A 23,587-nucleotide genomic window follows, 5' to 3' on the forward strand; every position below is an offset into this window, starting at 1 on the left:
TACATCATTTTGAGATCCATCTTTTCACACTGAGGACAACTTAGAGACTCACAAGCAACTATTACAGAAGGTTCAAACAAACACTCACTGATGCTCCAGAAGGAAACACAACGCATTAAGAGCCGGGGGTACAAACTTTTGAACAGAATGAAGATGTGTACATTTTTCTTATTTTGCCTAAATGTCATATTTTTTCCATTTACTACTGCCCTTCAGAAGCTACAGAAAATACCTGCATGTCTCCCAGAAGACAATATAAATTAAATGTACTTTTAATGCATGTTTTTTCCTTATGGAGCATCAGTGAGTGTTTGAACCTTCTGTAATAGTTGCATATGAGTCCCTCAGTTGTCCTCAGTGTGAAAAGATGGATCTCAAAATCATACAGTCATTATTGGAAAGGGTTAAAATACACAAAAATCCTGAAAAACCAAGGAATGTGTGGGACCTAAAGGATTTTTCTGAAGAACAGCAGGCAGTTTAACTGTTCAGGACAAACAAGGGACTCATGAACAGCTATCATGAAACAAACAAACAAAAAAAAAAAAAAAAAAAAACACAGGTGTGGATCATTCAGGTAACAATAATAATAATAACAAATAACATGCATTTTGTATAATCCCTCTTATTTTGGTAAAATAATTTACATTTGGCAAATTCTGCAAGGCAAGGTAATATGAATTTGTGTAAAATGATATATAAAATTATAAAAATAATGTCACAATGTAAAAGAAAAAAAGCTTAGTTTTCTTTAGGCTGAAATATTTTTGTAAAATTTAATCTGGTCACACATTTTCCTAGTCAACCATTTTCCCCATTATGAAATGATAGTCTCTTGTGCCATGAATGTCATTTCTCCAGGGCCGTGGCCCAGATGTCGTCAGCTGGTTGGTCGGGCAGAACCCAGCCTTGAGGAACCGATGTACCATCGGGGTGTTCGGCAGAAACCAGAAACTGATCCCACTCTCTCCTGGGGAAAAGCCATAAAAACACATTCTTTGAGTTATATCACATTTACTCACAGAGTTATTTTTTAGAGCTTACTTCTGATCTGAAAATAGACCTTATTTGAATCAGTGCAGGAAGGGAGCGCTCTGCCTGTGTGTAGTAATTTAGGAACGGCTGAAGAGGGTGATCAGGTGGCAATTCAGCTAAAAAAACAAAGGAGTACAGTTTACACGTATACAATTGAACAAATGCACATTTGAATGCATATGAACCTACATGGTATTTATAAAACTTACCAGCTGAAAATAGGAGAACAAGTGGCATATAAATACCACTGCACAAAAAGATCAACAGTAGGTTTATTCTGTACCACTTCAAGATGTACTACACTAAATATATCTGTACACACAACGAAGCACATCCTGAAATAGTACAGGGACTACACTGCCAACTTGTGGTGTCTTTAGGAATGCAAGCCTAATGAATCAACAGGAAATTTGCTTTGGACCTACACTATTTCATACATTTATAGTGTGCATATATACACTACCAGTCAAAAGTTTTTAAACAGTAAGATTTGTAATGTTTTTTTTAAAGAAGGCTCCTCTGCTCATCAAGCCTGCATTTATTTTGTCCAAAGTACAGCAAAAACTTAAATAGTAAAACAATATTTTTACTATTTAAAATAACTGTTTTCTATTTGAATATATAGTTGTAGGGCTGTCAAACAATTAATTGCGATTAATCGCATACAAAATAAAAGTTTGAGTTCGCCTAATATATGTGTGTACTGCGTGTAATTATTATGTATATATAAATTCACACAAATTAACATATATTTAAGAAATATATGTTTTTAATATACAAAATATTTTTATTTATATATAATATAAATTCTATAAAGTTTATAATAAATACACATACTTGTAAATATTTCTTAAATATATACATGAATGTGTTTGTATTTATATATACATAATTACACACATATATTAGGCAAACTCAAACTTTTATTTTGTGTGCGATTAATCGTAATTAATCATTTGACAGCCCTAGGACAACTTGTAAAATGTAATTTTTGGGAAATAAATTATAGAAATAAATACTTTTATTTAGCTAGGATGCTTTAAATTGATCAAAAGTGATGATAAGAATGTTTATTATGTAAAAAAAAAATTCCATTTCAGATAAATGCTGTTCTTCTAAACATTTTAACCACCAAAGAAACCTGAAAAATTTGACTCAGCTGTTTTCAACATAATAATAATAATTATAATAATAATAATAATAAAATTTAAATAAAAAGCTTTGAAATCACAAGAATAAATTACATTTTAAAATATATTCAAATAGAAAACAGTTATTTTAAATGGTATAAATATTCCAAAATTGTACTGTTTTTGCTGTACTGCGGATCAAATAAATGCAAGCTTGGTGAGCTGAAGAGACTTCTTTAAAAAAACATGAGAAATCTTTTTGACTGGTAGTGTAAATACATATATTTGTGTCATTAGAAAAAAAACATACAATTTAAACTCTATAGTTGGCTACAAAAAAAACCTAGATGGGAGCATTTTGATAAATGATATTATAGTGAATTAATTGACTATTAAATAAAAATGATTTTGGTTTCAGTTTTCAGCCAAGTGCATCCTACATTTTAGCCCAGAATTTTATTTCACTGCATCACTAAACAATACAGATAAAGATGTGTGTGTAAAATACCTCCAAACAGCATTGCATCCACCTCTCGTTTCTTCTGCAACAGCTTCTCTTTTTCTTTCTTCTGTCGTTTCTCGCGATCTCGTTTGCGCTCCTCCTCCTGTTCTCCCTCCAGCATGACTCTCAGAGCTTTCTCTTCAGTGGCGTACACAGCTGTGCGTTTACGGATCAGACTCCTCAACCGCTCCAAGTGACCCTCAAATCTCTCATCACTCTCCTTTCCTGGAAACATACCTGGTAAAATTGGAAAAATGGAAAGAAATCGGGCATTATAGGCAAAGTAATTAAGCTAAATTAATTTTTAGAGGTTAAAATGCTTTTTTAAAATCCAGTTTCATATGCCGAAACAAGTATAAGCTGTTCATAAACTGATTTCTCCAAAAGGTCTGAACAATATGGTTATAGCAAAGATAAAGTGACAAGATCAGTTTCTCTGGGATCATTTTGCATGTTAAATCATGCAAACAAAATCTTATTTTTCCGTTTTACCCTTCCTGGCTGCAGCCTCTTTCCGGAGTTTTCTGAGTTTTTCCAGTGATTTGAGGATGTCCTGCATTCTCTTGGCGTCGGATTGTTTCTTTCTGACTTCTGAGAGAACAGCATCAGCAGCCAGCTTCAACTCTTTCTCCTGAACAACAACAACAAAACATTTAGATCAGACATTGCAGGATATATAACTGCATACTCTCAAATATATACTATGATATATACTCAAAATATATACTATAATTAGTAATGAATAGTTCTGGATAGTGATTGGTCAGTATAGTGACAATGTCCAGTTTGTGAAAAAATGAGTTCTTTTACAGGAAAAGGTCATTAAGAAAATTTTGTTAGGTAAAGTGTTATTTAATAAGGACTAACAGGACGGAAAGTAATATTAAGGACAAAAAAACAAAAAACTATAATCGGATTAGAAACCAATATTCATAAAAAACATGTCTGATTTTTAAAAGACTACAGAAACATCCAGAATATTCTTAATAAATTGTCAATTTTTGATGTGAAGCATTCAGAAACAGTTTATTTGCTCTACAAATAAACTAGAAAAAAATAATTGTGAAATTACTTAAAAATCATATATTTTATTTTCAGCAACACTTTAACGTAAGCTGTCATTTGCTAACATTAGTTAATGTATTAACATGAACAAACTATGAACAATACATTTATTACACTATTTATTTATCTTTGTTAATGTTAGTTAATAAAAATATGGTTGTTTATTGTTTGTTCATGCTAGTTCACAGTGCATTAACTAACGTTAACAAACACAACTTGCGATTTTAATAATGCATTAGTAAATGCTGAAAGTAAAGTAACATTAAGATTAAGATTAATAAATGCTGTAGAAATATTGTTCATTCTCAGTTCATGTTAACTAATGTAGTTAACTAATGTTAACTAATGAAACTTTATTGCAAAGTTTTATCTTACTTATGAAACATTTTAATAAAAGAATACTATTTAAATTATTTAAACAATATATTATTTATATAATATCTAAGTAATATAGTAAAATAGTAAAACTAAATTTTATAATTATTCATATCTAAATAATAGTATTATATTAATAATACAGTATAAAAACAACGTAGATACAGCATAACTTAAAATAATAATTTTAGTATAAAAATTAATAGCATAATATTAATTAATTTTAATAAATGATAAGAATATATTGTTATAGGAGATGAAATATGATGTGAATATCTAAACAATATAGTACAATACTAACTAACATTATTATTAAATAAATAATATATAATAATTAAAATTATACTGTATATTAATAATTTATATGACATTTAAATAATAAGGTATATTATTATTATAGTTTAATAATACATGCATACACACTATACTTAATAAAATCATAATAATAGTATAGTATTAATTAAAGATAAGCTGCACAATATTGTTATTTGACAAACTAAATATATGATGGGGATATCTAATTAATATGCTACAATTATAATTAATATTAATACCGACCAGTCATTAATACACTACCAGTCAAAATGTTTCTTCTGCTCATCAAGCCAACATTTATTCAGTCCAAAGTACAGCAAAACAGTAACATTTTTAAATATTTACTATTTAAAATAACTTTTTTATTGAAATATATTTTAAAATATATTTTATTCCTATGATTTTAAAGCTGAACTTTTAGCATCATTACTAAATTTTTCAAAAATATTTCAAGTAAAAATAATTTACAATATTACTGCTTCTGCTATATTTTGGATCAAATAAATGTAGACTTGGTGAGCACAAAAAAATTATTTAAAAAACATTAAAAATCTGGTAGTGCATATAATATATAATTAAAAATAATATAGTTATATATATTATATAAATAATATAATTTATAGTTACATAACATCTGAATAATGCAATATTATTAAATAGCATCATAAAACAATTATACAGTATAATATTAATAATTAATTAATAATAATCAAACTAATTATTTATAGGACATTTTAATAAATATACGATGGAGACATTACAGTATAATGGATAACATAAATGAACTGATGTAAGCTGTAAGTTTTCCTCACTCTGTTCTTCTCCTCCACTTCTTGAATGCGTTTCATCCGCCATTTATCAACCTCCGCCTCTCGTTCAGCACGTTTAGCCTCCTGTTCCAGCTTTTCCTCCATTTGCTCCATCTTTCTTCTCCTCATCCGTGCTCTCTTCTTGTTAATCATCAGTAATTTCCTCCTGATGTTGCTGACACAATCCGGGTCCTTCAGATCTGTCAGGCTCTGCTGTATGTTGTTCTTCAGTTCGGTTGCTTTAGAAAAACTCTCAGTCCAAACATCCTGATTCTCCAAATTATCCTTCAGCCTCTGACACACCATATTCAACTCAGACAGCATTTTAACAGTCCCATACAGCTTCTCTCTAAACTGAGAGATGGATGGTTTCGACTCGGTGTGCTTTGGTTCAATGGGTTTATTTATTCTTTTAGTCAAGAAGCTCTGGATCCACTGCTCGTCTCTCAACCTCTGCATTGATTCTTCATCAGAAGCTGTTATTGAGGTGGTTCTGCTCTGGTTTTGGTTGTTTTGCTGGTCATCCAGCCAGCTTCTGTTCATAGACTGGTTGTTAGATGGGTAAACCTGAGGTCTGGCGCTGGACTGGTATGCTGGAGGTGTTGAATTTGGAAACTGGTGTTGATTTGGTGGGAATTGTCCCGTGAAATGATGTTCGGCAGGATTCCACTGGTTCTGGGACCAGGACGGAGGCGGTTTCTCGCCGGGCTGAGGAGGTTCAAAGCTCCCCGGAGGTGGTCTGCTCGGGTCGAAGGGTGGAAACGGGGGCCAGTGATGCTGTACCGCGGGTGGTGGATGTTGATACATGTTCCATGTGTGTCCCGCTGCAGGTGGAGGAGGCATCGGCGGTGGCCCCGCACCTCCTCCTGCATAAACAGCGGCATCTAAACCCGCGGGATTATTGAAGGGAGGCGGCGGAGCGCCCATATAATTGAACTGCTGAGGGTTATCCATTCATTTACGCTGCAATCCAGTGTTGAAGAGCACTGTTGTGAGGTACGCTAAGACAACAAGCTATAAACGGAAGTTATGACGGAACGACTTCCGGAAAGTCTTCAAAATAAAAGCCCCTTCAAGTTAAGGGTCCTTTTTTGGCAGCCTATGGTCAGTTCCGAGACATTCTTTCCTAAAACGGACATAATTGCCCAAAAAAATAAAAAATAAATAAATATGTATATATATATATATATATATATATATATATATCAGTGGCGATTTCTTTAAGACTGCAAGGGAAGCTCAGCTTCCCCTATAATGTCACAAAATTAATGGTCAAATTATGTACTATTGTATTAACATTTTATTGACTAAAAATGCGTTAGAAAACGTTCATCTCAAAGACGAGTTCGTTCAGAATCAGTTAGATATAGCAGGTCGGCTGACTTGCTATATCTAACTATCTAACTTCTCATACATTCCCGTAGCGTCACAGTGCATTTCCCCGTTGAAGCCCAGCGTCCATTGACTTCAATGCGGCTGCTTTGAACGTTTTTTTTCAGTGCTTTGAAACTAGACGGTCATTGGATAAACGCTGCGATTATGTCCCGCCCACGGACGCTCAGCGTCTCTGGGGGTGAATGAGGAGCAAATGAGGAGTGGGCTGGCCTGGACTCCGAGCTTCTGCGTGATGATTGGAGGGTCTGTCGAAAGATTGCATCTCCTTTTGACTGACAGCGATTTTGTACTATAAGGAATCACTGAAGCTATTCGCGCTCAGTCCCATCGCGGATTTCTCAAGTTCAGTCGAAATAAAAACTGCTGCAACCTATTTCTTTATATTTGCTTGGCGAAATTGCTTGATTTTCATCATACATTTCACACAATTATACACCACATTCCTTGTTTCACTTTTACAGAGTAAAATTTTTTTTAGATCGTTCATTCATTCATTCATGTTAATATTTAATGTAGTAATCAATATATATATATATAGATTACTACATTAAATATTAACATGGAGGATGACTATAAATTAATATATATATATATATATATATATATATATATAGTAATCTTGAAAAATTTTAACATAACATAATGAAACCTTATATTTCTATTAAAATACTTTATAAATAAATAAATCTCCATAATAACCTTATTTAAATTGCAAAATATTTATACTATATAGTAGCATCTGACTAAAAGAAAAAATACATCATATTTTGCATAATAAAACTAAAGCTTTTTTTTTTACGATTGTTTGCATTGTGACTTACTTATGACAATAAGGCACATTCTTGTGAATAAATAAATAGACAATTTTATGATGTAGGCCGAAAATGAGCTTCCCCCTATTTGACAGACCAGTAGCCGCCACTGATATATATATATATATATATATATTTTTACATTTTATAAAATTCTATTTGAAATATACAAGATTAAAATAATATTTTAATTTTTTTTTAAAGAATTCTCTTCTGCTCACCAAGCCTGCATTTAACTGACTGATAATTAATGATCCAAAATACAGCAAAAGCAGTAATTTTGTGAAATATTTTTTATTTTTTGAACAACTGCTTTCTATTTGAATATATTTTAAAATGTAATTTATTCCTGTGATCAAAGCTAAATTTTCAGGATCCTTACTTCAGTCTTCAGTGTCACATGATCCTTCAGAAATCATTCTAATATGCTGATTTGCTGCTCAAGAGACATTTATTATTATTAATATTTAAAACAGTTTTTTTCAGGATTCTTAGATGAATCGAAAGATCCGAAGATCAGCATTTATCTGAAATAAAAAAATATTTTTTAACATTATAAACTTGTTTTACAAATTACAAAATTTTGTTTTGTTGTTTTGTGGGAAGAAATTATAGAAATAAATACTTTCATTTAGCAAGGATGCTTTAAATTGATCAAAAGTGATGATACAGACATATTACTATTTCAGATAAATGCTGTTCTTCTGAACTTTCTATTCTTCAAAGAAACGTGAAAAAAAAAACGTCAGCCGTTTTCAACATAATAATAATAAATATTTTTTGAGCAACAAATTAGATTAGAATGATTTCTGAAGGATCATGTGACTGGAGTAATGAAATCACAGAAATAAATTACTTTTAAAAATATTATAAAATAGAAAGCAGTTGTTCAAAAAGTAAAAATATTTCACAACGCATTTTTATTGTACTATATTGTTTAGATATTCACATCATATTTCATGTCTAATAACAATATATATTCTTATCATTTATTGAAATTAATTAATATTATGCTATTTTAAGTTATACTGTATCTACATTGTTTTTATACTATATTATGTAGATATTAATCATTTATAATATGTTTTAATATTGTACTATATTATTTAGATATTATATAGATAATATATTGTTTAAATAATTTATTTAAATAGTTTTCTTTTATTAAAATGTTTCAGTATTATTTTCATAACGCAAGAGATATCTTTAAAAAAACATTTAAAATCTGTTCAGAACCTTTGACTGGTAGTGTATACTTTTAATAAGAAATTATCCATAAAATTTATTAAAAGCGAGAGTAAAATTTTTTATTTTAAATAAATGCTGTTTGTTTTACCTTCTATTTGTGAAATAAATGTATCACGGTTTCCACAAAAATATTAAGCACTGCATTGATGTTAGTAAGAAATGTCTTCAGTTGAACAAAAAATAAAAAGTTAAGACAAAAGTGAATGACTGAGAATGAAGAAGAACGTCATACAGGTTTGAAAAAGCATCTTTCTCTAATCCTCATTGTGGTGTTCATTAAAATACAAGAGAAGACCTGCATTGCTCAGTGACAATATTTACATTTTATTCCTACATACATTGGTTTTGTACATCTATGCTTTGACTTGAAGGGTGTGGATCAAAAACATACATGGTTTCTACTCTCCCTATACAAATGAAGTAACCCCTTCCCACTTTGCATTTAACTTGCATACATTCTGTAACAATGCAATTTGAAAGGAAAAATAGTAATTTCTGTGAAGCGACTGAAAATGAATTACACCAGGAATTCACCACTGTGTAACTACCGCAGTTACTGATGCACAACTTTCTCAAAAAAAACCCCAAAATTACTTGTATACAATTTGTTTTAATCTGACCAATACGAATAGATTTCCCATCACTGGGCCACTTTGTGAATAACAACAGAAAACACAGATCAGATTACAATTCCAGTCAGTTACTGATTTTTTTTTTTTTACCCTTATCATAATGCAGATAGCAGCTTGAGTGTACTAGCAAAACTGACATTTACAAATCCCATAGCATTGATTGAAGGAAAAAAAAAAAGTTAGCTTAGAGACCTTATTAAATGAAACAGACCTTAATAAAATACATATTCAGATGGGGTTCTAATTATTATACATGTGGTTCAGCTACAAAAATTGATTTACCATAGTCATACTGGGAGACTTTTATGAAAGTGATCAGATATAGCTTTATAAGGATCTCTATTTAACACAAATGTGTCATTTTATTCCAAGCAGGGCAAGGAAAAACATAATAAATCTGAAGTCAAACATACACTGGTACAAGCCCTCCTCGCTTTCCATCTGTTTGGTGTCCAATCAAACAATTCATAAAACCACTTACATTATCAAGTTAATAAGAATAAAATAAAATTCTCTTTACATTTCACATACTGTTAACAATCTCTTTACGAGGAAAGTGTCAGGGGAGAATTTGGTTGACTTTGCATTTCTGAGGGGTAGTGAGGGTAGAGGTGGAGCAGTTCAATATGATTTTCTAAAGCGAGTAATAAATCATCTCAAGCATACAGTGAGAAATGGACCCTTAGGAGAACCAAAGAGGCAAACAATCAGCTAACGAAATGTTTTGACTATAAACCAGGTTTGTAGTTTTTAGTTCTTGGCGGCATCGGCCTGTCTTGTCCAGTTATCTTCTTCGATTCCAGAGTCATACTCCTCCTCAGAGGAGTCTTTAGCTGGAGCTCTAAATGTAGAGAAAAGAAAACCAGTCAGTGAGACTAAAGAAAATGACCCTAAAGTGCAATAAACAAATGAGGCAGTAAATTCAAAAAGACAGCAAAGTGTGCTGGTTTACTTCGAGAACACTATAGATTGTCAGTATGTACATAACAAACAAGTAATTAAATAGTTAAAAATAATTAAATATATTTTTTAAATTGAACACAGATAAGGAATTATTTGCTAATGTTTAAAAAAATGACACTGAGCAGATACATATATTTTTAAATTATTTTATCAGTAAGATTATTTTAAAGAAGTATTTTCTGCTCATCAAGGCTACATTTATTTATATAAAAATACAGAAAAAACAGTTATATTATTGCAATTTAAAATAGTGGTTTTCTATTTTAATATACTTTCAAAATATAATTTATTCCTGTGATGAAAAGCTGAATTTTCAGCATCATTACTCCAGTCTTCAGCGTCACATGATCCTTCAGAAATAATTCTAATATGCTGATTTATTATCAATGTTGGACAGTTGTGCGTCAATTATTATTATTTTTTTTTATCTGTAAAACTTTTTTTTAAGATTCTTTGATGAATAAAACGTTCAGAAGGACAGCATTTATTTAAAATATAAATTCATATCATTTGTAACAATATACACTACTGTTTAAAAGTTTGGGGTCAGTAAATTTTTCTTTTTTCTCTTTTGAAGAAATGTGTTTAATAAAAAGTGATAGCATAGATTTACATTGTTAGAAAAGATTTATATTTTGAATAAATGCTGTTCTTTTTAACTTGTTATTTAAGAAATCCTGAAAAAAAGATTGACAGGTTCCAAAAAAAAAAAAAAAAATAATAATAATAATTATAATTATAATTATAATTATTCGGCAGCACAACTGTTCCCACCATTGATAATAAATGTAATAAATCAACATATTAGAATGGTATCTGAAGGATCATGTGTAAAACTGGAATAACAGCTGATGAAAATTCAGCTTTGCATCACTGGAATAAATAATATTTTAAAGTATTAAAACAAAAACCATTATACTATATTGTAATAACATTTTACAGTATTATAGTTTTTTCTGTATGTTTGGTCAGATAAAAAGCAGTCTTGATGAGCATTACAAGTCTTACTGATCCCAAACTTTTACGCGGTGGTGTACATATATATATATAAAATTGTTTCATTGCAATGTGCATTGCGGTTTAAATAAATATATAAACAAACAAAAGAAAGTATCTTAAAAAAGTTCTTCAAATACATGACAGACCTATTTTTAACTTGTATTATTTATTTTTTTCTCCTTAAATTGGCCACTTTCAGCACATTTGTTACTTAAGGTCAGTCAATAGTTCCACGTGTGTCAAAAGAGGCTTTACATTTTATTGCAGACAGATAAGATGATAAATAAACTAGGTCATGTAAGCTCTCACCTTATGTACTGAGGTGGTGCTTTTCCTTGAACCACTTCCTTGTTCACTTCCACGGCCACAATATCCGAATGTGGCACCTCAAACATGGGATCTAGCAGCAGTTTTTCCTGTTGGGAAATAATGGCAGCTTATGAGCTCACAAGAGCATGTGTCATTATACCAGCGTGCCTGTGAGGAAGTGAAAACTTTACAAAACAAACAACAAAATGCTATTCTCTTACCATTATGGATCTAAGCCCTCGGGCTCCAGTTTTACGTTCCAGAGCCAGTCTGGCAATCGCTCTCAGGGCATCAGTTGTCACGTTGAGATCACACTAATACAAAACAAAAACATTCAGAAGCACTTAATTATTCACTTTTAATTTATGCCACAGTATACTATATTATGTATTATATTTTGACTAATTTAGAAGTACTTTAAACCAACTAATTAATAATCTAATAAAATGCATACAAATCTAATATTAATAACATTAATATAAACATCAAAAAAAGTCAATATTCATTATTATTTTTAATTAACATGTTATTTCAGGGTTTTAATTCATATTGGCTTAATAAACATGTTTGTTTATCAGGGTTTGTTTGTATACTTCAGTGTACTCTTGGACTTTGAGCTTGCTTGGTATGTGGATTCCCTTTTGTTTTCTACTATGTGAATTGGTCCTACTTTATATTACTTGGACTAACTACGTACTTGCATCAAAAAATAAGTACAATGTACTTAATGTGTTGATACTGTATTGCAAAACACTTTCTGCTATTGAGGTGGTATACAGGTAAAGTCAGGGACAGGTTTGGTGGTATGGGTAGGTTTAAAAGTGAGATAAGGTGTAAGGAATGGGTCAACAGTGTAATAAGGTAATTACAGATGTAATTGCATGCAGGTATTTTTTAAAATATAAGTACAATTTGAAAACATGTATGTGCACAATAAGTGCATTATTTCAGATGATTCATTTAAATGTACATGGTAGTTAAAGCCACCTAATATAAAGTGGGACCTTTTAAATTAGTTTATTTTATTTTCTGTTCAAAAGTTTTAGTAATTTTTTGTATGTTTTTGCCAGCTTTAGTTATTTTAGAACTACTTAAACTAAGATGCCTTGACAACTAAGTTGACATTTTTATTTCTAGTAACAAAAATGTTTTTCTTTATGGTTTTTTTGTAGTTAACACTGCACCCAGGAAATACTTAGGACTATATAGATTGGCACAAAACTCTCGCGAGATATTGGATTTTGCGGATATCCAATATGCCGATATTTTTCAGCTCATTTTAGCCGATACCGATATATTTCCTTATTCCTTATTCCTACCCATTCTCTCCTGTGCAGAAATTGTAAGGAAATTTTTCTTCATTTTGGTTAGTTTTTAATAAGAACTTATTTGTTAAAATTAAATAACAATACTGAAGTGATTTTATAATGACAGTACATTGAAGCTTAAATAACTATAAATAAACATATATATATATATATATAAATAGCTGCATTTTTTTTTATTTCAGCAAGATCCAGTGGTAACATTGACATTTTATTTTAAGATTTAACATTTGTAGATGGTCTAAAACAAAAGAGTCATAAAAATTCTGAAAATATTTTAGAACTCATAAATTGTTTAAAAAGAATGTAACAACATATTACACATCAATCAATAAATCAGTACATATAAAAATGATTTAATTTGCAAGTGCCATGTTTGTGATTTTATTTTTTATTCATGTAAGCTATAGCTTCTGATCTTTAAATTAAAACTAATTTTTATGACAATTGTCAATAAAACTGTCAATTTGGACAGAATTAAAACTCCTTACCAAATGGACGTTAGGACCCTGCTATTACTGTTTACATTATCACACACTGAACCCGTTATTCTGTACGTGCATCCTACAATATTACATCCATGTAATATTGTACATCCCTAGTTTGTATATTAGGTACCAACCTTGTCCATGCTGAAGAGAGCCTGATACTGAGGCACAACAGCATTGCGTGGCTCTGTGAGGATGCGCACAAGTGTCTCTTCATCTAGGCTGTGCAGTGGAACCACAACAGGAAGACGGCCCACAAACTCAGGGATCATGCCAAATTCAATGAGGTCTCTGGCCTCCACGTGTTTCAGAAGCCGGTCCTTCTCCTCGATCTCAGCTACCGCGTCCACCTCTCCACCTGTGGTGTTTGCCAGGTCAGCCGCCGCCGCCGCCCTTCGGCCTTTCCCCATGTTAGACGGTGTTCCAAACCCAAGATACTACATATAGAATATGAAGGCAACAGTTACATTATATAAACATAATTTTCCCACCAAAAATAGTTTGAATGGCTCATCCAGTTTCACCAAAAATTAACCAAGAAGGTCTTGCATTATTGTGTGAATAAAACCTTGCTGTTATGCATCAACATCCTGTTATTTCTCACCTTCTCATTCTTTCTCCTGCTGATGATTCGATCAAGGCCATTAAATGCCCCAGATGCTACAAACAGGATATTGGTGGTGTCAACTTGGACAGTTTCACCTCTCAGCTTCCTTGTGTTCTTCTCAGGAACATTAACAATAGTGCCTTCCAGTAGCTTCAGCAAACCCTATCAAAAACAACACAACACACAACCTTGCAGTAAAGAAATAATATTTTTAAGCATGACTTAAATCTGTTGTCGTTATTTTAATAAATGATTTGTAGAAGTTGTATAAAAAAAACAACAACTGTATGAGCTCACACACACACAAATATATATTTAAAGTACAAATCCGGATTTATTGACACACACACATATACATATATATACATACATATATATATATATATATATATATACACATACACACATATACATACACATATACACATTCACACATATATATACACACACACACACACATATATATATACACACACACATTATATATTTATATATTTTTACCTTTATATATATATATATATATATATAAAACTTTTTTATATATTATTTTGTAAGATGATAAATTGTTATAATTATTACATTTTTGTTATTATTTGGACTGCTTTGAATTTTTGTTCATTCCTGGCATTTTACTGGGAATATGAAAAATTACTTTTGGCTTGACATTTAAAAAAAATGCTTTTTTATTTCATGAAAGATTAAAAAAAAAAACTGTTTTTTTTTGGTAATAATAGACACTATTTGAGACAACTGAATTGAGCTGCACAATGACATCACTGAATCAATGGTAAACTAACTTTAACTGAAAAATTGACTGTTTACTATTGTCCTCTTACATTATCGACACTATTTTCCTGTTTAACAGCAAATCTGCTTTGACACATTCTGTATTGTATAAAGCACTATAAAAAACAAAGGTGACTTGTCTTTTATTCTGTGGTAGAAGCAAGTTTCTGTAGCACTTTGCAGAAATGGGTACATCACAAGTTACTGTTGGTGATTAAAGAATTACAAAAATACAGAAGTGAAATTCCAAGAGTAACACACTGTTTCTGTTAATCTTTAACAACCATGTGAGCATTCTTGTGATTTAGGGCAAAGTTCAGCTGGCATATCTGCAGTGTGTGACCTAGGAAAGGGAATCTGGTTCCCTTTTAATGACCAACCTGCTGTACTCCCTCTCCTCCCACGTCTCTTAACTGATGGATCCCAGGAACGCTACCTATCTTGTCTACTTCGTCCAAAAACACGATACCTGAAACAATTTCAACATCCAAATCAAAGTTGAATTGAACAAACTCCTGGACTACGTGGTTTTTGGCTACATGTCACAGGATATTTCTCACAACTGTTACCTTGTTGAGCTTTCTCGATCACGTAGTTGGCGTCCTGCAGTAGCTTTGCGATGACTGACTCTATGTCTTCTCCCACATACCCTGCCTGAGTGAGGGTGGTGCAGTCACAGATTGCAAAGGGAACATCCAGGCATTTGGCCAGTGTTTGGGCCAGAAGTGTTTTCCCTGTAGTACAGATTCAATAGGTTTCTAGCCGTTTATATTAGCACACTTTACTCAAGACAGTTCTTTCAGGGTGCTTTTATTTAATACATAACCGTTCAAAAGTTAGGGGTCGGTAAGATTTTTTTTTAAAGGAAACAGTGGGTATTAAGGTTAATAATGTCTCATACTGACATATGTAGTAGAAACCCCATGAAAGATTATTTTTAAAATACATATTCTTGACATTGCGGGGCGCAATTACTTTGGTAACATAAAATGGTTGCACTCAGTGAGCTACTGGTGCAACCTGTTGCTATTTTTTTTTTGTCTATTAAAAGACATCGGGGCTAAAGTGCAGTGAACAAAAATGTGGGTCTTTAGTAAGTTTTATTCGTTCACAGGCATCTTCCTTTATTCTTTTCTCCTCTTCTTATTGCTAGGAAAGCAGTAAAGACTTACATTGCTTTTACTGTTGCCCTTCGACTAAAAATTACAACCAAAAGCTGCACAATGTGGCATCGTATTAGTATTTTATTTTCAGTTTTGTTGCGGTAAAAATAGCAACAGTTAGTGTCAGTAGTTTACAGAGTGCAACCTTTTGACATCATCAAAATAATGGCACCCTCATAGTGCAAAATATGTATAAAACGTGTATATATATGTATAAATTTTAAAAAAGACCTAATTCTTTCATGGCTTTTCTACTACATATTTATGACCCTGGACCACAAAACCAGTCATAAGGGTCAATTTTTTGAAACTGAGATTTAAATAAATAAATAAGCTTTCTATTGATGTATGGTTTGTTAGGATATGACACTACTTGGTCGAGATACAACTATATGAAAATCTGGAGTCTGAGGGTACAAAAAACCTATTGAGAAAAAATATTGAGAAAAATCACCTTCAAAGTTGTCCAAATTAAGTTCTTAGCAATGCATATTGCTAAAAAATTAAGTTTTGATATATTTACAGTAGGAAATTTACAAAATATCTTTATGGAACATGATCTTTACTTAATATCCTAATAATTTTTGGCATAATTATAATTTTGACCCATACAATGTACTTTTGGCTATCGCTACAAATATACCCGTGCTACTTAAAACTGGTTTTGTGGTCCAGGGTCACATTTTGGTAAGAGACATCCTTCATGTTATAATAAACCACACGTCTTAATATGCAGGGTTCCCTTAAAAAAAATCTTACTGACTCCAGTCTTTTGAAAAAATGTCAAACTGTACAAAGCATTGAAAGCGTGTTTCTGTCTCACCTGAGCCGGTGGGGCCCAGAAGCACTATGTTGCTCTTCTCTAGTTTGATGTCGGTGTGTGTGGAGTCCAGCACTTCTCCTCCTCTCTTCTCTGGAGGTGCTTGCTGGTTCAGCTGCTGCTGCATGGAGGCGCCCAGAGCGTTTCCATGAGGACTGATCCCTGCGATCTGCAGCAGCTCTGGACAAATTAACAACAGTGGCAAAAGCAAAACATAAAAAGCAAAAATTTACAAATGACTCCTGACTTTGAAGGAATCTTCATAATGTATACAATGATTTAGTGCTTTGAAAATCTAATTTTTATGTCATACATAATTAGTCCTGTTTACATAAGATCTTTAAAGGGAAAGATCAAGGTTTAAAACAAGTACAAGCACAAAAGTTTGTGTAGCACAGGCTCTGGGATGCGTGTCCACGACGCTACATACTATTGAATCACGTCGAAAGGTCACGCGGAACTACAGACCCAGTGTTCACAAAGCGATCGCGCGAAGACTAAGAAAGTGCAAGTAAGTCAAACGCTGTTTACAAACAAAAAGGTACAACGATGTCGGACGATTCTGAAGTTGTAGGAGAAAACAACACTGAGTTTTTCACCATACTCTACCTTTTTGAGCTGGAGTAAACAGACGATGAACTTAGATGTGATTTGTAGCGTCGTGGACGCACAGCCTGTGCTACACGAGCTTTTGTGCTTAAAGTATACAAATTTTTATTTTTCATCTTGGATGACAAGGGGGTGAGTAAATTATTTGTAAATTGTTGTTCTGGAAGTCGAGTTTTCCTTTAAAAATCTTACTGTTCAAAAACTTTTGACTGGTAGTGTACATTTAGTCAATCATTAATTGAAATAAAGCTAAAATCAATTAAAATATAAATAACAGATGAAAAACTTAAATATGTTGCCTTGGCAACTAACTGAAACACTAAGTAAGTTGAAGTACTACATTTCTAATACTAAAATAAAAAAGCTAAATAGAAATATTATAAAGCAAGACTAATAAAATTACTAAAAAATAAAATTAGATGAAAAACTATAAATATAAAAATAAAAGCTCAATTTATAAATACAATCATTTTGCAGTATATAAATAATATTAAACTAACACAGATAACAACAGCATCAAATTGTGCACTCTCTTCTTCAGTAAAGACTAGATGCACCGTGCACTGTTAACTAGTAAGGTCAAATTGCTTAGTGTGCACAGCTGCTCTATTCACAGTATCTACAGGGATTTCCTGTGACATGAACCTCTGAAGGCTGCATATGACAAAAGCAAACCACGAACCAGCAGTTAAATCAGGCCATTTGGGCACTCTCCCTGTGTGCTTCATTCTTTCTAATACATGCATTGTCACTTATGTAATTATGCATAAATATAACACTTCAACAGTGAAAAAGGTAATGAAGGAAATGAAGAAAACTGACTACGTGTTTTTTGGCATTTGTACAACACCCAACAAAAATGAAAGCAAACCGAAACAAGACAGAACAGATTTGTTTAGAAAAAAAATAATGGTTTAAATGACACATATAGACAATAATGCAGGTTATGGGTTACACTTACTTGTAAACCTGTATTCATCCTCCCGTCGTCTTAGCTCTAGCTCTACAGAGAAAGGAGGACAGTTACGACAAAATCACTACCAATTCTCACAGAACAAAAAAAACTTGACCTATTGAGTAAACTCTGCTGCAAAATTGGAACTGAATTGTACAAATGCCAAATGACAAAAGATGACAGATTTCATAAAATGCTGCTGTTGGATTATTTAATAATGGACAGGGTATACGTCACAATGGAGGTTATATTGGCTTCTAAAAAGAGAAGATTAGAAGATTCAAGAAGGTACACAATGGAAACATATCATGGAGGGCTAGTTCTTTACTTCAAACATGACACAACCAAAATAATTAAAAAGAGCATTTATGCCATCCAAGACGTAGATGAGTTTGTTTATTCATTGTAACAGATTTGCAGCATTTTATCATGGATCCTCTGCAGTGAATGGGTGCCGTCAGAATGAGAGTCCAAACAGCTGATAAAAACATCACAATAATTCACAAGTACTCCACACCACTCCAGTCCATCAATTAACATTTTGTGAAGTGAGAGGCTGCGTGTCTGTAATAAATAAATCTATCTATCTTAAGGCGTTTCAAACTTCTGACTTCTTGCCAAATTATATAAGCTCATGGAGTGCATAATCCATAATAATGCGTCCAGACACTGTGACACTATAAACATTTTAATGACAGTTTTGTTTCTTACAAACATCACAGGATGTTAACTGATAAGACTGGGGTCATGTGGATTACTTGTGGATGATTGTGATATTTACTCCATTCACTCCAGAGGGTCCATTGGTGAGCAAGTGATGAAAATTTCTCCAAATCTATTGCTGATGAAGAAACAAACTCATCTTCATCTTGGATGGCCTGTGGGTAAAAAAATTTCATTTTTGGGTGAACTTTTCCTTTAAAGGGGTCCCATTATGCTCTTTTTCAAAGTCTTGATTTTGTTTTGGGGGTTTACTAGAACATGCTTTCATGCTTGGTGGTTCGAAAAAGCATTATTTATCACATAATTTACATTATTACAATATCTTTCTCCCAGCCTGGTACAAATAGCTTGATTAGTTCTGGGTTTAATGAAGGCCAGCCTTCCAAGAAAAGGAAATGTGTTGTGATTGGTTAGCTGTCCCACTGCGTTGTGATTGGCGAAGAGTTTAGACGGTGTTTCAGTAATGCCACACCCCTTGTCAAAGCAGTTAGCGCAAGCTAGATTAATAGTGAATCTTACGTTTTAAATATGGATGTTTTTCTTACAAAAATGCATCGATTCGCTACAGGAGACCCCCGGGAGCCGTGTGAGGCACTTTTTATTATGGACGGATGCACTTTATTAGACTTTATTAGACTCTGATTGCATTCGTCTGAAAGAAGGAAGTCATATACACCTAGGATGCATGGAGGGCGAGTAAATAATACACGACAGTAGTGTTGAGTCCCATTCTTAGCCTGCGAGATCGCAGATACACAATATTATCACGCTAATTTATTTAATTATTTTACATACTTAGTTTCATTGCCTGAAACCAGCTCCAGCATAAGGCTAAAAGCAGCCTAACATTATCGAAAAACATCATCACTGATCAGCCTAGCCTATTCTAGTGCAAGTTAGTTGTATTTTAAAAAACACTTGCGTTATAAGTGAAGCTATATACACTGTATGATGAATAAACCTTTGGAGTGGACTTTGAGATTTGTAACTAAAATTCAAAAAGTGAAAAAGCATAACAGCACCCCTTTAAATGGTCTTTTTAATTATTTAATTATTTAAAAAGTGGGATATGATATTTCCTTTAGCAATCATCACTACTTCTATTTCTAATTTTTATGTTTAAGGATTTGAATAATTTAAGCTTAAAAAAACCTGTGTTTTACCAAAGAGTCACTTCTCCATTTCATGCTGATAGAGTGAAACCTGGCTTTCTGATTACATCAAGTATAATCTGTATCCTGTAACAGAATCATTTCCTAATGGCCATGAGTCTCTTACATAAGAACCGTTTAGTGAAAACCACCTGTTCCTACCTTCCATGTGTGTTCGACACACATACACAAGCTCTGCAGTACAAACCTCGAGGAGTGAGGGAGGCCTGTTTCTCCACCTCCACCTGCTGCTGTCTGGAACCTGCCGGCATGTTGTTGTAGATGCGTTTATAATGATTGTACACGGCCACCGACAGAACCTTCTTAGCATGATCCTGACCCACAACATACTTATCGAGATAAGCATAAATCTGCAATACAACAAAAACAGTACACAGACATTACATACCAAGGTGGAAACCACCAGCTAACCTTGTAGTAGGGTGTTACACTGCTTTAAAAATCTCAAAAGTTAAATGAATACTTACCTTTTTAGGTGGCGGAGGAGGTTTCTGCTGGAAAGCCAACTTCACAGCTTCTGCTGCAGACTCTGGGTCTTTACTCAAACTTTTCTTAGTGTCAGTTTCTGAAAGCACCACAAAAAAGTGGTGGCATTTTTCACATTTCACAAAGCGAGTTGATGCTGCAAAAGAGAAATAACATCTTACTCAGGGTTGCATGGTTAATTGAATGAAAAACGTAAACGTGACATTGCTTAGTGGGATTTTCAAAGTGCAAAGAGCTGTTATTTAATTAAATATATGCACAACGTGTTTTAGAGTGAAACATGGTACTCAAGCAACTCATGATCCAGTGTTTTCAGTTTCTTAAAGCAGCTAGTTTGGGATGCTTATAATGTTTATTTGGGAACACAATACGCACAAATATTTGTATATTCAAATTGTAATTGCACAGTTGTACTGTAATTATTTAATTAAAAAATAGTTATAAAAAATTGATATGACCGATGGAATGGAATAATGGAATAATGATATAATTATTATTCCATTTTTAATACAATTTATTTTACAGTAAAAAACTACAACAGTAATGTTTCTTATTTTGCTTAAAATTTAATTATAATAAATGTATTTTACAGTTTTACAGTACAATTGTGAAATTACAATTCTAAGATATCTATGCATATTGCATTCCCTTAAAAAAAAAAATACTAATATTTATTATTATTATTATTATTATTCTGCAGCCCTACAAACAAGCAAAGAAGAAGATTTAAAGGTTTGAAAGGAAGCCTTAGAACATAATTACATTTAATTAAAGCAAAAAAGAAATAAAGTGCAATTTAAATCAAAATCTCCATTTTTACTTTTAATTAAGCAACTTTTAAACCATGTTACTAATTAAAGTACCAGCAGATGAAAAAGCGGCTTGTTGTGTATGATTTATTTTTAGCACTGAACAGTCAGTTCAGCAAACACTTTGGCCTACTTAAACATGCACAAGGCCAAAAAAAAAACGTAACTCTTTGGAAACAAGGTCAGTATTACAAAAAAAAAGTTATCACCTTGAGAAATCCAGTAATACACAGAGCTCACAGATAATTACGTAAAATGTGTAAAATAAAATAAAATTAAAGAAATAAAAAAAATGCAATAATAATAAATTTTTAAATAACATAAAATGAAATGAGGTACTCACAAACAAATGTTTCTACATGTGTGCATGGATCTCCACATTTTGGGCATCTCAGCTGACTTCCTCCTTTGCCGGAATTACTAGAGCTGGTTCTTTTTCCACTTCCTTCACCAACAGATTTCTAAAAAGGAAAACAAGTTTAAAAATACAATTTCCAGGAAGAGGATGAATGACATTGGCAAAGTTATTATTTCCTTCTCAGACCCTTGTTGTCAGAGAATAATGAGTGTATGACAAGTAACGCCACATATCTGAGATCTTACCTTTCCACCATCTCCATCTTTCATTCCATCTTTTGAAGCAAAATACACAGCCGTCTCGGAGAATGACCTCACGGGGACACGGCGTGCCAGGCGAACCTCAAGAGTCCCCGGGCGGCTCAGTGACAGTAACTGGACTCTGGAGCCGGATATTCCTGTTTTACAAACACAAACATGAGAGCTTCAGGAGGAAATTCACTTAAAATAACAAAAACCTGATAACAATAACCTGATAACAATAACCAGGATAACAAGTGCCAGGACAGCAAAAATCAACAAAATTCACACTTTACTGGAAGAGAAATCCAATCCAACAAATAAAATGTTTCTAATCAGACTACAGCAGTCTTGACAAATAATCACATTTTCATATTTTCATATTTTTAATCGTGAAAAAGATCTGACATAATCACAGGGTCTAACTAATGACATACATTAAACTAATTAAGCCGTAGTTTATTGTTTTAATAAGTAATCTGAGTACATAAACAACACGCGTATGTATTGCAATAGATACACTAGTCAAATATTCATGTCATTTTTTACTTTAAAAGCTTTAAAAATACGTTTTCTAAATGAGGGTTGACTTGTAAATATTTTTAAATGACTATTTTTAAAATAATTATAGTTTGTTTATATATTGTTAGCGCACTAGCAGCAGTGCTAGCCCAACTAACTAGGCTAAGAAACAAACAAACATGAATATGTTTAAAATAATGACTTTTTTCTTACCTTTATGAGCTGAATTTAGGAGTTGTCTCGCTGCTGAAGCACACGTACACGACATGTTTGAGTGTTGTTGTGTTTTCTGACGAACTGAATCGGTTGAATTTGAGGAGCGCTGAAGGTTAGCGCTAGCTGAAAGCTAACGCACTGAAAGCCATTCAAAACAGGCCAGACAATAATAAATGGCTTAAGCCAAAATGTGAATTAAATGAATAATCAATCACATTAATATACGATATACGTTATGTCGGAAGCTGCTGTACGCAGCTGACCTAAACACAGTGCTGCCTAAACTAGACGCTGTGAGAAGAGTAAACAACTGATGACACTCTTGAGTAACTGAATCATTCTGACCGAGAATCATCGGTGTCGGTGAATCAATCTGCAAAGATTCGAATCATTTGGTAGGTGAATCGCCTGCGTAACTGAATTAATTTAGCAGCGAATCAAATGAATCAATAAATCACTAAAGCCAGCGAATCAATCTTTAGTAATAGGCGGAAACAAAAAGTCCAACATCGCCACTAAAACACTGCACCTGTCTAATACACACTTCTCACTTACACTTCTCACTTATGTTATATCATTACACACCCCCACCGCAGCAATAAATAGTAGTCCTGAAACTGCACAGTGTACAGAGAAAAGTACAACGTGTGCGTTTAAGTATTATTGGACACTTCCATCATTTTCAGGGTTCGTTACAGATGAACTACTGAGTAAATAAAC

General features: G+C 32.7%; 2 protein-coding genes across 3 annotated transcripts; both read right to left on the reverse strand.

Annotated features, from left to right (window-relative positions):
- Positions 1 to 30: 30 nt before the first annotated feature.
- Positions 31 to 6,263, reverse strand: pdcd7 (programmed cell death 7). The gene is made up of 5 exons (XM_051113824.1): positions 5,235 to 6,263; positions 3,160 to 3,298; positions 2,674 to 2,904; positions 1,064 to 1,151; positions 31 to 970 (listed from the first exon to the last, which is right to left on the reverse strand). The coding sequence occupies exons 1-5, from the start codon at positions 6,183 to 6,185 to the stop codon at positions 850 to 852; spliced, it is 1,530 nt and encodes a 509-aa protein (XP_050969781.1). The 5' UTR covers positions 6,186 to 6,263; the 3' UTR covers positions 31 to 849.
- Positions 6,264 to 8,990: 2,727 nt separating this feature from the next.
- On the reverse strand, positions 8,991 to 23,397 carry clpxa (caseinolytic mitochondrial matrix peptidase chaperone subunit Xa). Of its 2 annotated transcripts, XM_051114730.1 has the most exons (14): positions 22,865 to 23,396; positions 22,136 to 22,287; positions 21,876 to 21,993; positions 20,705 to 20,859; positions 20,425 to 20,587; positions 18,349 to 18,390; positions 16,782 to 16,958; positions 15,365 to 15,529; positions 15,176 to 15,264; positions 14,007 to 14,171; positions 13,537 to 13,839; positions 11,811 to 11,903; positions 11,590 to 11,696; positions 8,991 to 10,159 (listed from the first exon to the last, which is right to left on the reverse strand). In XM_051114730.1, the coding sequence occupies exons 1-14, from the start codon at positions 22,917 to 22,919 to the stop codon at positions 10,069 to 10,071; spliced, it is 1,875 nt and encodes a 624-aa protein (XP_050970687.1). In that variant the 5' UTR covers positions 22,920 to 23,396; the 3' UTR covers positions 8,991 to 10,068. The 2 variants fall into 2 exon arrangements, with proteins under 2 accessions (XP_050970687.1, XP_050970689.1); XM_051114732.1 differs by lacking the exon at positions 18,349 to 18,390 and having other exon boundaries at positions 22,865 to 23,397.
- Between the last annotated feature and the right edge of the window lie 190 nt (positions 23,398 to 23,587).

Source organism: Labeo rohita, chromosome 7 (genome assembly GCF_022985175.1).
Source record: "Labeo rohita strain BAU-BD-2019 chromosome 7, IGBB_LRoh.1.0, whole genome shotgun sequence".
In the NCBI taxonomy this organism is placed as follows: domain Eukaryota; kingdom Metazoa; phylum Chordata; class Actinopteri; order Cypriniformes; family Cyprinidae; genus Labeo; species Labeo rohita.

Coding starts and splice junctions, on each gene's coding strand:
- pdcd7 (XM_051113824.1), bottom strand. CDS start 6,185: ATGGATAACCCTCAGCAGTTCAATTATATGGGCGCTCCGCCGCCTCCC. Junction 3,299..5,234: donor AAGTGGAGGAGAAGAACAGA/GTGAGGAAAACT, acceptor GTTGTTGTTCAG/GAGAAAGAGTTGAAGCTGGC. Junction 2,905..3,159: donor AGAGGCTGCAGCCAGGAAGG/GTAAAACGGAAA, acceptor CAATTTTACCAG/GTATGTTTCCAGGAAAGGAG.
- clpxa (XM_051114730.1), bottom strand. CDS start 22,919: ATGTCGTGTACGTGTGCTTCAGCAGCGAGACAACTCCTAAATTCAGCT. Junction 20,588..20,704: donor CTCCTCCGCCACCTAAAAAG/GTAAGTATTCAT, acceptor GTTGTATTGCAG/ATTTATGCTTATCTCGATAA. Junction 18,391..20,424: donor GGCCTCCCTCACTCCTCGAG/GTTTGTACTGCA, acceptor CTTTCTCTGTAG/AGCTAGAGCTAAGACGACGG.